Source organism: Squalius cephalus (assembly GCF_949319135.1).
Source record: "Squalius cephalus genome assembly, chromosome: 4".
NCBI classification, from domain to species: domain Eukaryota; kingdom Metazoa; phylum Chordata; class Actinopteri; order Cypriniformes; family Leuciscidae; genus Squalius; species Squalius cephalus.
In genome coordinates, this window is record NC_137125.1 from 15,995,648 (window position 1) to 16,012,346 (window position 16,699).

At 38.0% G+C, this 16,699-nt stretch overlaps 1 protein-coding gene across 4 annotated transcripts in view; it reads right to left on the reverse strand.

Annotated features, from left to right (window-relative positions):
• Positions 1-383: 383 nt before the first annotated feature.
• LOC307157394 (uncharacterized protein) overlaps positions 384-16,699 on the reverse strand; it is a 210,261-nt gene continuing 193,945 nt past the window's right edge. The window contains exons 1-4 of one of the 4 annotated variants that reach the window (XR_013820946.1): positions 12,067-12,134; positions 11,573-11,750; positions 2,167-3,629; positions 1,324-1,648 (exon numbers count right to left, since the gene is read on the reverse strand). Coding sequence is in view for 3 of the 4 variants with exons in the window: in XM_079869313.1 (XP_079725439.1) it covers positions 2,812-3,629; positions 11,573-11,693 (939 nt within the window). In the remaining variant the exon portion in view is untranslated. Of the gene's footprint in view, positions 3,630-11,572; positions 11,751-12,066; positions 12,135-16,699 lie in introns of those variants that run through there. The other 3 variants (XM_079869315.1, XM_079869313.1, XM_079869314.1) reach the window with 3 other exon arrangements.

Sequence of the window (16,699 nt, forward strand, 5' to 3'; positions counted from 1 at the left end):
AGGTTATTTCTATTCGTTACGATATTGATATATGAACTGTTGTTGTCAAGTAGCTTCATGCTTTCCCCGTTGCGATCGTGCACTCTAAACTGTAGCCTACGGGTGCCGCACTGCTCTAGTTGACTGCTGCGCCTTTCCCCCAGAAAATATCACGTTAACAACAACCCTTTAGAAAACGTAATTCCTTTGTGGATCCTCTTGATCGGCTTTCTCCATGTTTCTTTGACAAATCTCAGTGTCTCATTCTCATGCACGCTGCACGTGAGTTAACCACGCCCACTTATTTACATGTCGCGGTATCACGGAATAAAAAAATCTGTTACGGTTGACATTTTCTACCGCGGTAACGATATATACCGTCATACCGCCCAGCCCTATCCTCAACAATGTCTTTCAGTTCCTCAAAATATCCTCCAGAGGCGAGCTCGTACTCGCACATAGCAGCGTGATTGTGGGTGGGGCTATCCTCACAGCCCTCGAGCTCCACAAGCACTCCCTCTCTGATCCGCGGTGTTGCCGGCTCGCACACCTGGTCAGACTCTGTGAGGGGCTCCGGGACGATGTCTTATCCTGTCCTCTTCACAGGTTAAGGCTCATTCATCGCGGCGGGCTGGCCTCCTCGGTGTGCGGTGGGCTTGAACAACATCTCTGTCGAGTTGCTCGCTGGTGGTGGATGGTTTCTGGCAGTGTTGGAGTGGGGCTGGTAGTGATGTCATCCTCCGCGAGGCCGATGGTAAATGTCGGGCTGTAGTTCACCAGCACCCACTCAATGTACTCGGCAAAATTCCCCCGAAGATCCACACCAGGCAGGCGTGCCTTCCTATCAGCGCTGAGACTTGTGTGAAAAAAGACACTCAGCGCTTTATCAACATGGTGAGGATTTTAAAAAATCCTGTAGTGTGGGTCTCGAGGGATTGCATGCATAACAGCTGGACTGCCGGTAATTCACGTTGTAGTGGTCTGGTCCGTTCTTCTTTCACGGTACGCAGTGTTGTGAAAAGCACGATGAAGACGGAGAAGATGAATAACAGTATTTAATATAAAAACTCAGGATACACTTACTTAAACATAACATAACATTAACAAGAACAGACGAACACTGAAGGAGAACAAAGGGACTAAAATACATGTAGCAAACAAAGGAGCTTAATCAGAAGGACACACACTTAACACGAATGTGCAAGTAGTCGCTAAAGTCCTGAAATATCATTCACTCAACATCGTATGCACTGTAACCTCATTATGTCCTATAATTTTTGGCATAATGTTATTTACCTGACCATAAGATGATTTAAGTTTATTTTAATCCATGCTAATGGGGCTTCTTGAATTGAAAGGAAAAAATTAAGCAACTGAGTCTAAATGATGAAACAACCGTGCATAGTCAATCGCACGTAGAAATGCGGAATCAGATAGTAAGATAATAACATCTTAAAATTGTTTTAATATAATACATTTTGTTAAATGCCTGACATAGTTTAGAAGAATTTGGGTCTTCCCATTTGGAAAAAAACACATTTAAAATTACCCGAGGTCACCAATACCGAACTCGACCTATGTCCGAGGCACTTGTCGAAGATTTGGACCCGAACCCTCTCGGGTCAGACCTCAGGTTGTCGGATCCAAGTGGACCCATGATGACCTCTATCTGGACAATGTGTCAAAATAATGAACAGAGATTTTATTCTAGCTTCATGCATTCCTTTTTATCAACACTGTTTCCTAACAAAGCAACATTTTGAACAAAAAGCTGAGAATATTTTTTATCAAAGACTCGAATTTAGAATGATAAACAAATTAGATGGTGTAGATCGCATCAATCAACACCTCTTGTAGCTTGTAGTCATTCACCTATTCATAGGCTCAACATTTCATTCAATAACTTTAAAAAGCTATGATTTTAGGGATAGTTCACCCAAAAATTAACATTTTCCAAACCTGTATGAATTACTTATTTTGAACACAAAAGAAGATATTTTGAAGAATGACAGTAACCATTGAATTCCATAGGCCTGCCTATGCCTGCCTACGTCCACTGCCTGGTTACCAAAATTCTTCAAAACATCTTATTTCGTGTTCAACAGAAGATTTTTTTTTTTTTTTTTTTTTCATTTTTTGGTGAACCATCCCTTTAATGTTTGATGATCATGTTAGCTTGTATATTACCTGATCTGACCTCTTCTTCTATTGCTTGTTTCTGCTTCTTCAGCTGTGTTTTGATCTGGAGGTTCTGTACTCTGTACAGAAGATGTGCAAAAGCAACCTCTGCCATATAACAGCGAAAACACAGATTTATGGTAAAACAATGTGCCACACAACAGCACATACATTTTTTCAATAAGAGGGAAAATAAGAATCAGCATCAAACTATCTGTAGCAAACGAGTTGGATCTTCCGCCATTAAGTTTTGTTGGTGTTGCAGTTTAGCTGATGCCCATGTTAAGAGTGACTTCTATGCCAGATATGAACGATCCGCCACATATTCGTCAGTTCTAAAAACCTGCGCAATATGTCCATTGCAATTAAACTTTAAGCATTACATGATGTTGGTATTTTTATAAAACAAAAGTTATTTCATTACCTGTAATGACAAATATATTGTAAAAATTCCTATAAAGTCATACTTGTTACAGTATTCAAATGTAGTACATTCAAGGGTCTCACATGCGAGACTTTTCAGGTGTGTCTGTAAGTGTGATGACAGAATCTGCATTTTTTTTTTTATCAAAATTGAATGGTCATCGTCCATAGTGAATATGCAAGTAATTCCTGAAACTGCTGTAATTTATCAACCTTTTACCACAAACAGAACTACAGTTGCATTTCAAAATGAGTTTGCAAATGACATTTCAGTTCTCTTCGATGTGTGAAACTCTTCTCACACTGAGGACACGTAAAAGGCTTCTCTCCAGAGTGATTTCTCAAGTGGGGATAAAGGTTTCCTTTATGACTGAAACTCTTTCCACAGTGATGGCAGGTGTAAGGTGTCTCTCCAGTGTGAATTCTCATGTGAATAGTAAGGTTTCCTTTATGTTTAAAACTCTTTCCACAGTGATGGCAGGTGAAAGGCTTCTCTACAGTGTGATTTCTTATGTGGACTTTAAGGTTTTGTTTTTGAGTGAAACTCCTTCCACAATGATGACATACAAACTGCTTCTCTCCAGTGTGAATCCTCATGTGCTGATTAAGGTTCTCTTTACATCTGAAACTCTTACCACACTGATCACATGCAAACGGCTTCTCTCCGGTGTGAATTCTCATGTGAGTCTCAAGACATTCATTTCGTGAGAAGCTCTTTCCACACTGTTGGCAGGTGTAAGGCTTCTCTCCAGTGTGAGTTCTCATGTGCTGATTAAGGTATCCTTTACGTGCAAAACTCTGTCCACACTGTTGGCAGGAGTAAGGCTTCTCTCCGGTGTGATTTCTCATGTGGACTTTAAGGTTTTGTTTTTGAGTGAAACTCTGTCCACACTGTTGGCAGGTAAAATAACTGTTAGATACGGTTTTCTGAGCTCTTTTTTGTGAGGAAGTCTTTTCAGTCTGAGCGGATTGTTTCCCCATCATGAAATCATGATCTTTATCTTCCATTTGATTCAGTTCTTGACTCTCTTCTTTCAGTGCCATCAGGTCTAAAGCGAAATAAAACAAATACAAAATTAACACCAGTTTTAATGGCACAAAGCAACAGACCGCAAAAGGCTGCAGTAAAACAAGAATGCCAACAAAACATTGGAACTGGATAAATATTCTGAATGTTCCGATCCAATCTGACTTCTGATCTGTAATGCTGCCTGAATCATAATCATCCCTGGAAGCATGGCCTATTTGGTAAGGGTTTTTCCTGCATTGAAACTTTTTTGGTGGCCCCAAAGCAAATTTTTGTCTCGCTAAAGTCTTATTTGATCGGTGAGTGATGTAGAGAATTGCTGCACTTGCGATAGGGCACATGTTACTACTGAAAGAACGAGCAGAGAGAGAGTCCCGGTCGCACGCGTGTGCGCACTCTCACTGTCTTCAAACTGTCTTGCTCTCTCTCGCCCCCTCATGCATAATCAAAATCAATTGAGAATTGACACGATGGTATATATACATGATGGTCCAGAATTACCGCTGTGGGAATTGTGCTAAAAAAAAACATTTTTACATTGCCTTATCTTCTCTGAAAAGCGTTCCGCCCATTCAGCTGACATAAAAAACTTTCAATAAACAAAACAAAAAAACCTATCCAGTGATGAAATGTTTTCTCTGTTGACACAAATCTTGTGCGATGTCCTAACTGCCGGGATAGTCACACAACGCGTACAAATCCGCTAATGACGATTCGCGAACTAATGACTCCTTTGAACCGATTCCATTATACATTACAATTACCAAAACAATATTTTAGTTTACACTGGAGTGAGGTGAAAACAGAAAAAAAGTGCAAAGCAAGTTGTTGTTAGCTAGCTGCTAATTGCATTCAATTGCATATGGTAAAAAATACCATAAATATTTCTTTCTACCGAGAGATTTCTTTGAGACCCGAACCAAGGACTTTGAATTTGCCACGACAATGGCAGGTCACTTGGAAAACACAACCCGTTCATTGGGTTCCTGAAAGATGCCAGGAGGTTAAATCCTCTCTGACTGCACCTCATCCCCTCCTTGGACCTCTCTGATATACCGAGAACTCCCTTCAAACCAAATCATTCAAGCTTAAGATCCTGTCTCTAAAGACAGTTCTCCTGACAGTGCTTGCTTCCTTCAAGAGGGTCAGTGAATCATGCCAGCTCTGTGACCCAGGGATCCAGGCCTGGAAACGTGCCCAAAGTTTCCACCACTCTTTTTAGGGACCAGGGGCCTCATTTATAAAACTTTGCGTAGGATTTGCGTCAGAAGTGGCGTACGGATGAAACATAGGACGTGCGTACGCACAGAAATATTCGGATTTATAAAACCGTGCGCACGCACATCCTACGCAGTTTTCCCTTAATAAATCACAATCAATTCTAAATGTAGCGCAGCTTTTGCGGCTTCATGTCACGCCCATAGTTGTCCATAAATAGTCCGTGAAACGCCCACAAGTTAATATTCATTGATTGCGAAATCATGGCAAACACAGAGAGAGAAAAAAAAAAAACGTAACTTCACTCAACGTGAAGTAGAAGTTATCATTGGCGAGGTGGAAAAGAGGAGTAAAATGTTGTTTGGAGGGCACAGTATGGGCATTACTAATGCCAAAAAGGCACTTGAGTGGCAAAATGTTGCAGACGCCGTTAATGCTGCAGCCTCACAACCTTGGACCATTGCCGAAATAAAAAAGAAATGGTCGGACATCAAAGTCGAGGCAAAAAGGCGTCTAGCGCTCCAGAGTTGAGACATACGTCATACGTTATTTTATCAAAAATTAAACAAACTAAAGGAATATCATGATTCCGTAGCTGATGAAGAAATGTTTTACTATGAAAACAACTTTCCCCAGTGGACAATTAATACATCTATCTATTTATCTATCTATCTATATATCTCCCTAGTTATCTATCTATCTGTCTATAATTGCATCTATATCTGCTCCGCCAGACGGACACATACGAGAATATCAGTTTTGTACATTATTTCGTTCTGTTTACTATATTATTTATGAGGATGAATTGCACAACATGCCAGTATTATTGCAGAACATATTTCACTTTTCTTTTTGCAAATATGTGTTAATGATCATTTCTGTTGAAATTTCGTTTGATTTTGGTTTGTTACACTGCAGATCGATCAAACGGGTGTTTGTGTAGGCTGTTAATTGTAAGACTTGCTTTGTAAAGTCTTCATGTTATTTATGAGGCAGTATTGACATTTATTTTACACAACGGTCTACAGTTTCACACATCCACGTGTTTCTTCCATCTGCCGACGGTGTCGCCATTTCTCATTTCACCCGTTTTTGTGCGTACGCCTGGGTCAGAGCTTGCGTGAAGGACCGCACATTTTCCCGTCAAGTTTGCTTTTTATAAATACCAATTATTGCGTAGAGAGCGGCGTACGCCTTCTTTTGTGCGTACGCAACGTTTATAAATGAGGCCCCAGGTGATGAACTTTCAAGCCCTGCTCCCAGAGGTAGACCTAGCCCTTGTGTCGCTGTGTCCCGTTTGCGCATTTATGTGGACTGCACACAGAACTTTAGAAGCTCAGAGCAGCTCTTTGTCGGCTTTTGGGGTCAGCAAAAGGCAAAGGCAGTTTCCGAACAGAGGTTGGCCCACTGGAGAGTGGATGCTATCACCTTGACGTACTAGTCCCAAGGCGAGCCGTGCCCCCTTGGTGTAAGAGCTCACTCCACTCGTGGTGTTACTTCCTTCTAGGCATTGGCAGACCTCTGCAGAGCTGCGGGATGGGCAACACCTAACACATTTGCTAGATTCTACAATCTCCAAGTGGAGCCAGTCTCATCCCGTGTTTTGAGTACAAACAGGTAATGCGTGGGAAGGCTGGCTCTGTGTCTCACTTGCATCACCATTCCCCTCTAACGAGGGCATGCAAGCACCTTCTTGCTTTGCAGGGGAGTTTGCAGGTGAGTAAACCCTGAATCGAGTTTCTCCAGCATCCTTTCGGCAGCCAAACTCGGAGGAGTTATCTCATGCCAGGCCCTGTACTCTTGTGTCTTAGCTTTTTGTCTTAGTCTTATCTCCGGCTTCTTGCCTTGTTTTAGTCTCGGGCTCATTCATTTCTATCCACGAGTGAAATGGACTTTGCTTACAAGTAAACCGTTTGAACTTCCCGCAAACCGAAAGAATGCTTCAAACTAACGGACACACCGAGGACGGACACTCACACACACGCAATTCTTGCTCAGCACCAAAGATCCATGCAAGTATTATTTATATCGAGATTTAAGATTATTGCGCTTAAGATTATCTGCCCCTGCTTTAAGGTGATTTGATTCTTTGCTGGCTCTCAAAGGTTAAACTGTTTGTGATATTTTGCCATTCTGTGATCTTTCTTTCTTTCTTTATTTACTTTCGTTATTCTGTTTATATATATATATATATATATATATATATATATATATATATATATATATTCTTTGTTAAATGTAGTTGTATGTTTATAGTTTCATTTATTAAAAACCCATTATACGCTTGATTGTCTGTCTGCTGCTCACCGAACAAAGTCTCTTAAATGTGTGATCTTAAGCTACCAGCTTTATATTGTTGAGTTGCCTACAAGTTAGTAATCTTATAGAACAGAAAAGTTATTTTTCATGACCAGAAGAATAACCTCTCTTGAGAGTTAAGAAGATCGTATGGTTAGTTCGCTGGATGAGCGGATTATTCTATGTGAAATTAATTCTGTAGGTTATTCTGAAATTTGATCTATATCCTATCTGTATATTCATAATTGATCATAATTCGTTGTGGTTAATTATCTATAGAGATACAAATATGCGGGCAATGTATACCCTTTTAGGGAGATTTAAAATGTGTAGGTAATAATTGATCACAACCAGTATGATTAATTATTAATTATATATTACCCTCATTTGAGCTTATTCGCTACATCGTGCATTTCTCTCTAGGCTCATCCGCGGTCAACTTAGCAGCCGACACTGATTTAGCAAACTCTTGTCATGAAACCGCGACTTAACGAGAAAAGAAAAAGAGAAATTACAGACAAAATAGTTTATTTTGCTGCACTTGCTATGAGACCAATTAACATTGTCAGCGGTGAAGGTTTCAAACGAATGACTGAACTGCTTTAGCCAGGCTACAATGTTCCCAACACTGTAAGTGCAACGTGACTAAATAAAAAAAAATGTAAAGCAGTCAGCTTCAAAACAGACATATGGACCTCAAACCAGATAAAAGGTTACATGACCATCACTGTACACTGCATTGCTGAAGATTGGTGACTACATTCATTTGTGTCAAAAAAAAAAAAAAAGTGAGCTACACAGCTGCCAACATAGTGACTGAAGTGAAGTGAATTTAAGATACCTGGAAAAAAGAGGGTAGCAGTGGTAAAAAGAAAATTAAGGAAGGCTGTTTTTTAGGCTATTTTGTGTTTGCGTTGTTTGCACCCAATAGTTTTCGTGCTACTTGCCCTTACTAGGCCTGTTTTTTTTTTTTTTTTTTTTTTTTACAAATGCTTTATGTTCCTAAGTGTTGCAGTTTGCTGTATATTTATTTAGCCTAAACATTTTTTTGTTGTTAATTTCCCTCTTTTAAAGAAATAAAAGTCACATTTATTTATTATGCCAAAATATGTTTCTAATCTTTTTACATTCAAGTTATACTATCAAGTTATAGTCTCTCGAAATCCCTTCTTTCCATGAGCCTGGTCTTCTCTGATTGGCAGGAAAGCCCCGTCTGTTGTGATTGGTCTACTGCTTACAGCGCCTGTCGGAAGCTAACACCCATTACTATAACTTTACCACAGCTCACGAGACTTCCTCAGTCCTCAACAATTGTACACTATATCGATTTACCATATCAATCTGAGCGCAACTCCGATGATGAAACACTGGAAGAACTAGTTATTCAACCCGAACCTCCATCGCATGCACAAGTTCAACAGGACGTTTCTCAGAGATACACTGCTCAGTTTGAGGTACAATATGGCTACGTTCACACTGCAGGCTGAAACGACCCAATTCCGATTATTTTGCCCCTATGCGACCTGTATCTGATCTTTTCATGACAGTCTGAACGACACAGATCCGATCTTTTCAAATGCGACCCAGGCCACTTGGGTATGGGGTCCCAAATCCGATACATATCCGATCTTTTGAAATGCGACTTCAGTCTGAACGGCCAGGTCGCATGTATCCGACCCGCACGTCATTGATACGTGAAAAACGTCATAATTCTGCATTGAAGTAGTCGTCGGTTTGAAAACGGACTGCATATTTGTCGAGCTGAGGTAAATCTGCCGAACGGGTCGACCTCGACGAGCCCGTTAATTAAAAAAAAAAAAAAAAAAAAAAAGCCCACGGCCATTATATATACGTTATGTTAACTTATTTTGTGCTGAATCTGATATTAGATAGGTCAGCGGCTGCTGTCTGGCTCTTGTGTAACGGTCGCTGCGTGCGCTCGTGTGTGTGTGTGAGTGAGAGAATCACAGTTAGTTAAAGCAGAGACGGGCTCTGGTTAAAGTTTAGCTACTTCCGCAAACAACATGTGACGTCGTTGACCGTTGAGTACTCTTCTGCGCATGCGGGTCACTTCTGGGTCATTTCACGTTCACACAGGAGATCACAAAAGGTCGCATTTAATTGGAAATGTGAACGGCCTTGCAAAAAAATCGAATTTTTTCAAAAAATCGGAATTGAGCATTAAGCCCTGCAGTGTGAACGTAGCCTAAGAGATGTTTCAACTGTAATTCCTCACTATCAGCATTAACAAGTGTATGTCCATCAAACAAACTGATGTGGGTGTGCATTTCTAATTTATTACGGTGCACATGTGGGAACTATTAACTGTATCAATAACAGCGCATACGTGTTAGCCGTGTTTATAACACTAATCCTTTATATTTACTCGAAGTAGTAAGAACAACAGACAATCTGCATTAATAGACAGTTGTAGGTAATAGTGGCCTACAGCTGCTTAGCAGAAGTATTTCAGTTAGACAACAATAATGTGAGTTAGACGGAGACCTAAACAATATAAAACACAAAACTGCGCATTTTGAACAGCGGGTAGAAAATATATCAATAATTAAATCATACTTAAAGGAACACGCCACTGTTTTTTGAAATAGGGGTTATTCACCGTCTCCCCTACATTTAGATAGATGGGCAAATGCATTGTCTTAGTCTGGCAGCGCCGCCGCTAGCTTAGCTTAGCATAATGAATGAAATCCTTTGTTGCCGGATAGCATGTCGTGAGTAAAAGTGATTACTAAAAAACGAATTACTTCTTGTGGCCTGTGTATTCACAACGAGTACAAATAGCAATGCAGATTAAGACTAGGCGATTTCCTAAGCAAACTTGGGACTATATTGGGGTGAAGCACTGCTACTTGGCCGCAGAGACAAAACTCGCAGTGTCAAATGCAGCACTGAGGTCGAGTAGCACCAGCACTGATAATTTGCCTGAATCAGTATTTAAGCGAATATCATTTATTATCTTTTTGAGCGCTGTCTCTGTGCTGTGGTGCGGTCGGAAACCAGATTGAAAATTGTCAAAGTATCCATTCGAGCATAAGAATTTGTTCAGCTGATTGAAGACAACTTTTTCAATGATCTTGCCTATGAAAGGAAGATTTGAGATCGGTCCATAGTTGCTTAATATGGTCTTATCCAGATTGTTCTTTTTCAGGAGGGGCTTGACAACTGCAGTTTTCAGGGAGTATGGAAAACTCCCAGAGAGAAGTGAGGCATTTACCACTTCTAGAAGATCTGCTTCTAAACTGTTTAACACACTTTTGAAAAATGATGTGGGAAGTGTGTCAAGAGCACAGGTTGATGTTTTAAGGTGCTGTACGGTTTCTTCCAAAATTTTGCAATCAATTTCTTTGAAATCAAACATAGTAACTACTTTCTCAGGTGGTCTGATCTGTCTGACCCCAGGGCAACTCAAGGATGTGCTGATCACCTTTCTGATATTATTGATTTTCTCAGAGAAGAAGGAAGCAAACTCACTGCACTTGTTGTCTGAGAGCATTTCACTGGGAATCTGGCTTGGGGGGTTTGTCAGTCTCTCTACAGTAGCAAAAAGAGTGCGTGTGTTGTTTAAATTGCTGTTTATAATATTCGAGAATAAAGTCTGTCTAGCTTTGCCTAGTTCCATATTGAAAGCATGAAGGCTGTCTTTGTAGATGTTATAATGGACTACAAGTTTTGTCTTCCGCCACATGCGCTCTGCTTTTCTGCATTGTCTTCTCATATTTCAACTTTGCAGAATGTTTACAAACAGCTCTATTACACACTGCATGAAATGGAATATTAGAAAAACCATAATAGGGGCCCTTTAAAATCCCTAACTCGCTTACAAATGAAACCGTGGACATGAACAAAATTAGTTTATAAACACTGATTCATTCCTCAATGAAACACCACTGATTATCCTTATAAAATTTTACCTAGGCCTACTATAGACTACTAATGACTAGCTTAACTGAAATAAATATTATAATAAAATGTTAAATTCCCTTTCATGTTTTGCCACATGTGGCCTACAGTCATATAGTGAAAACTTAATTGGCATGATTATCAGAGATTTAGAGTATTTTAAAAAACATATGGTACCTTAAATATGAAAAAAGACAATAAAAAATGTTAATTGGATAAAGAGAAACATAAAATGAAGGGGAAATAAATATATATTTACTATATAGTAATTAATACTAAGAAACTTTGGACATGCAACTTGACTTGGCTTTTTCTGTCTGGACTTGTGACTTGCAAAACAATGACTTGATCCCACTTCTGGGCGATAGAAGATGTGAAAGACACATGAGATATTTTATTAAATCCTAAATTTGTGTCTTTCATTAAAAATGTTTGTGTCGCTCACAAACATTAACAGTTTGATTTTAAGAAATCAACATTTCAATAAGGATTAAATGACTTAAGTTCAGCTGCGAGAATGAAACCAACCTGTTTGTTCCTCAGTATAATCTTGCTTCACACTGAGTGTTTCTTCAAACTTCATGTCTTCATTCTCCTCTTTAATAAACACAATCTTTATGTCTTCACTCTCCTCTTTAATAAACGGCATCTTTATAATAGTGTCACGTGGATCAGTCGCTTCACCAGGAGTTTTTCTGTGTTTGTCCTGTTTAAGATGAGAATAATTAACAGAAAGAAAAATAAATCACTAAATCTCTGAGAGTCTCAATCAGATCTAGTTCAGTGCACTAGAGAGAGAGAGAGAGAGAGAGAGAGAGAGAGAGAGAGAGAGAGAGAGAGAGAGAGAGAGAGAGAGTGAGTGTGAGTGTGTGTGTGTGTGTTAATGGACTTAAATCATCTGATTAGACTATAAAACACTCAAACTGAACAAATATTAAAAGTAATCAATTTACATTACAGGCTTGCAAACAGATTCAATTGATTGGACAGCTTAAACACTTTAAACTCACAACACCACAAACCTTTCTTCAGCCAAATCACAACATATGCAGGATCGCGGCGCAGCCTTATGACGTCACACCTTCTGAACAAAATAAAAGTCCTGTTCACCGCTACTGTGTCAGAAATCACAAACGTATATGAAAATGTACAAACATACGTATATTATTAAAGAAATATTAAAGATTTCTAATGAAAATAATAAGAATTACTAATACTAAGTAAAGAGCGAGATTCAGTATATAGCAAAATATGATGTTTGGGTGCAGAAACCATTTATACCATATATTACAGTATTAATATGCAAGTAGTAACAAATGTAGTTTGTATATAATATATAATAAATATATTATAGAGTTTAAGACTTCATAAAGTAGGGTTAATATTAAGTGACATTTTGGAGTGGGAAATATGACCAGAATCGTAATTAATCTTAAAAATAAGATTTTCATAATTACATCCTGATATAAATATTTTTGCTATTTTACTTTTTTTAATTAAAATATGAACAAAGAATCAAATTACATTGTATAATGAACTGTACAGCCCCTATTTTATATATATATATATCACTGATTCTTGGGAATTTGGCTAAAACAGGTTTTAATTTTGAAAATAAAAAGTTAGTAAAATTACAAAATCTGAAGATATATTATTATTGACCAAGGTCTTGGCTGTTCAGCAATATATCGGTGCAACCTCCTCATTTTGTATTTTTTTCATAAAATAGGCGTTTTTCCAGTTATTTGTTTTTGTCAACACCGTCAGACACAATAAAAAGCAAATCATTTTTTATTTATTTGGTCTAATATGTATTTAGAGTTTTTAAATCATTATCTGGCATTCTTAGTACACATATTTGCTGTTAAGTGTTAAATATTCACTTTTTTTCATGTTTTATACTGTTTCACGTGTACTCCTTTAAAAGATCTAACATCATACAACGTTTACTTTAAGCCTAAATAGGAAAAGTTATGTTTTTTTATTTAACAAACATATTTTTTGTATTAAAAGATACCATTACTTTAATAACTCAATAGCACTGAAGAAACATTGTAAGCATATTCATTTAAAACAAATAAAACTCCCTCTGACGGTGGTGACTTTAGAACTGAGGGTGGTGACACTAATCTGACGGTGGTGACAGTGGCCTCATTACAACATACAATTCCAAAATTTATACAACTCAAGTCAATTGCTTCTTGCTTAACAACTTTATTTAACTATTTGGTCCAAAAAATAACAATCCTGAGCACTGTGATAAACATTTAGCCTGCCTACTCCGAGTTGGATCGTGTATGGCCTGATCCACCGGACTGTTTGGGGGAGTTTCTAGGTGATCTGAGCCCTTTCTCTTACGTTCTCTTGATACTTTTTGTCTATGTTTCCAAGCCTTTCTCTGACTTCTCTTTTCCCTTTCATTCAAGTCATTGCTATTTTTTAGCTTCCCTTCCTCCACCCTCTTCTTCCATCTTTGCCTTTCCGTTCTGAGGTATTCCTCCTTTAACCCTCTGAGGTCTGAGCTGTTTTCTGGGCCCTGATGGTGTTCTGACATGCTCTGACATTTCTGGTTATTTCTGTTACTTGTGACATTTTCATGGCTAAAGTCTAATTACACTGTATTCAGCACAAACTCTGCTACAATAATATATCAACTGCATGAGCTATGTAAAAGTTTGTAGTTTTGAGATAATGACATTTATGCGTGGTTTGTGAAAATACAAAAATAAATTCTCACTGAAATAAGGCCATGAAACCCCTACTGATTATTTCTTCACAAGACTTTTGAAAATTGTATGACATAGCCTAGAATATTTGCTCTAAAACTATGTGAAAATCACCCTGACTGCTCATTCAGAGAAGACAATATATTGATTTAAAATTTTTACGACGTGTTTTGTGTTAGAAAGCCTTATGCGGGAGGTGTGATCACCTCATTAATATGTATGGCTTTTCTCACCTGAGAAAGACAAAGAACCTCCCCAACGGCCCTATTAGGAGCTATCCTAATATAGCTCCTAATAGCCCTGTCATTCTGAGCAACCTTGCACAATACTGTAAATGAGGAGATTTAAAAAAGAATGGCTTTTAAATTGTTTGGATTTATTTACAACACTACATAACCCAAAGATACACAACAAATGCCAAAAAAAAACACTTCAAAGACAGACCTTTGTGCCATTCCTAAAAACATTGTACATACCTTTAATTTCCAAGGTGTTTGATTTTCACTTTACCATGTTCATGTTCCAGAGACTCATGTGAATGTTGAAGTCGGCAGGACTCAGTGGGATCTGGACCCTGAAAAAAAAGTGAACATACTGATATCAAGAGAAAGGCCTGCACGATTTTGGAAATAAATATTAGATTTTTCTGGTTAAAATTGCTTTTTAAAGTTCACAAAATACACACACACACACACACACACACACACACACACACACACACACACACACAAATGTTTCCAACAATATATAAAATAATGAACACCAGGTTTGTTGTGCCTTGTAGGCATAAGCTATGTGCAGTGCTGGGTAAAATAATAATAACAATAGATAGCAGTATAAATCTTCCAAAATATTTCAGTAACAACCAAGCTAGAGAAAAATATATTGATTATCATGTTACTTCAAATGTTTCCATTCGTTATGATGATATGAAATGAGATAATAGTAAAAACATGAAGCCGTTTGGTGCGTTTTGCTTTTCAAACATTCAAACGCGATCGCGCTGCAAAATCTGATACATTCAAACGCGATCGCGCTCAAATATAAAACATTATGGTTACCATATACATATCTACGTTTGACCAGATATCCACAAACACAGTAGGCCTAACAGTAAACACGGGTCTAAATATTATAATATTCCCCATATATCTAGCAACAGTTCAACTGCAATGTGACATTTATGCAACAATAACAAACATGTAAGAATTTCTTACCTTAAATCTTTCTTGTCTTCAAATCGCGTTCTTCTTCTTCTGAGGTAGCCTAAATCCAATGTAAGCTCAGGCGCGTCTTTCAAACTCGACGAAAAGTGAAGTGAAGTGTTTTGGTGTTTTGTTGTTGAGGTAACGAGCGCGTTCGCGTTCCATGTGGAGATGAGATTTGCATGTGAATATCTTTTGCGCGAGTGGGCGTGGCCAAATTAACTGTAATGAGCAAGCGTTTGAGAAGCTGGACATCTTGTTGGTTTTATACAAATTACTTTAGGGTGATTCTTCAACTATGGTACTCTTTGAGCAAGACAGTTTCAGAAAATAAAAACATTTCTACAAACAGTTTTTTAGTATCAGTTGGTTTCTCAGACTGTCTAGAAACCTTCCCTTAAGTTGGCTGTGCTGATTTTTATTGAATAATATATATTTTATTCCATTTTTATCTGACAGTCCAAGAAAACGGTCATTTCCATCACATAGCAAAACGTGTGTTTTGAAGAGAAAATAATTAAATATCTTCTGTTATAAATATATTTGATTAAATAGCACACACATCTCTGATCAAATTTGTAATTTATTTATTTTTCAGAAATGTAACTGTAAAGATTTTACAATGTTTACACTAAAAAACACCTAAAACTAGATCACTGGAACATTTAATTTACTTATCATAGCTCAAAATCATGTATTTCTCAATGTGTATACACATATCTTACCCCTAACTGCACAATTATCAACACCACTGAATATAGTTGGTTTGATTGTATGTTTTTTATATGTTTTACTTTAAAATATGTGTTGTGGTGGAAATGACATGGCGTGGCGGAAAAGACAATGTGTGGTGGAAATGACATAGATAGGCAACTTCCAATTAGAAACTATTAGAAATTATTTTTTATTTCATTAGTGAACAAAAATATATAACCAATATTTTTGAATAAAAAACAATCCAAAAAATTAAAAAACATGAATATGTGTTAGAAATCAAAAAAACATTTCTTCACTGCTTTCTACATGCTGAACTATTACAAACTAGTACAAACTAGAGCAAACCCTTTATGTCATCATTACCTTAATATAACCTTAATATAACCAGCTGAATATAAATGTTGAATAACAGATAAACATAGGCAATATTTTGAAATCGAAAACTTCTATATGCCTATATGCTGAACCAGAGCAAACACTCTGTACTTAAACGTTACTGTCATGTGTGTTATGTCGTAAATCCATGTACTGTCAAACGTAATAATGTGGAATAACAACTTGAATCTGACAAAATAGACATTGTATTTGCAAAATACTGTATCTGGCAAACTTGGAAACTTGCGTATGGGCCTGAGGTTCAGTTATGTGTCATGGTCAAGAACAGAGCATATTTCCTTCCAAACTGTTGGCTCCACCATCACATGCCTCTTTGTTACTGGTAGAGGCTCTGGGACCAGCCTGATCACATCTTCTGGCCGGTACCAAATTACATCGTCTCTCATAGGCCAGAAGAACTTGTTTTTGCCAATATGACTCATGGTTTTCACCAGAGCACAACCCTCAGGGTCCACATCCTGTATAATGCCAGGGTAAGGATCCCCATCATACCGTACCACACACCAACTTCCAATCAGTCCTTCATGCAGGTCTATGATGGGTTGAAAGGTGCTGGTAAGTGTGCTTGAACTTGGTGATCCCAATGCAGTCTCCATGTTCTGTGCTCCCAG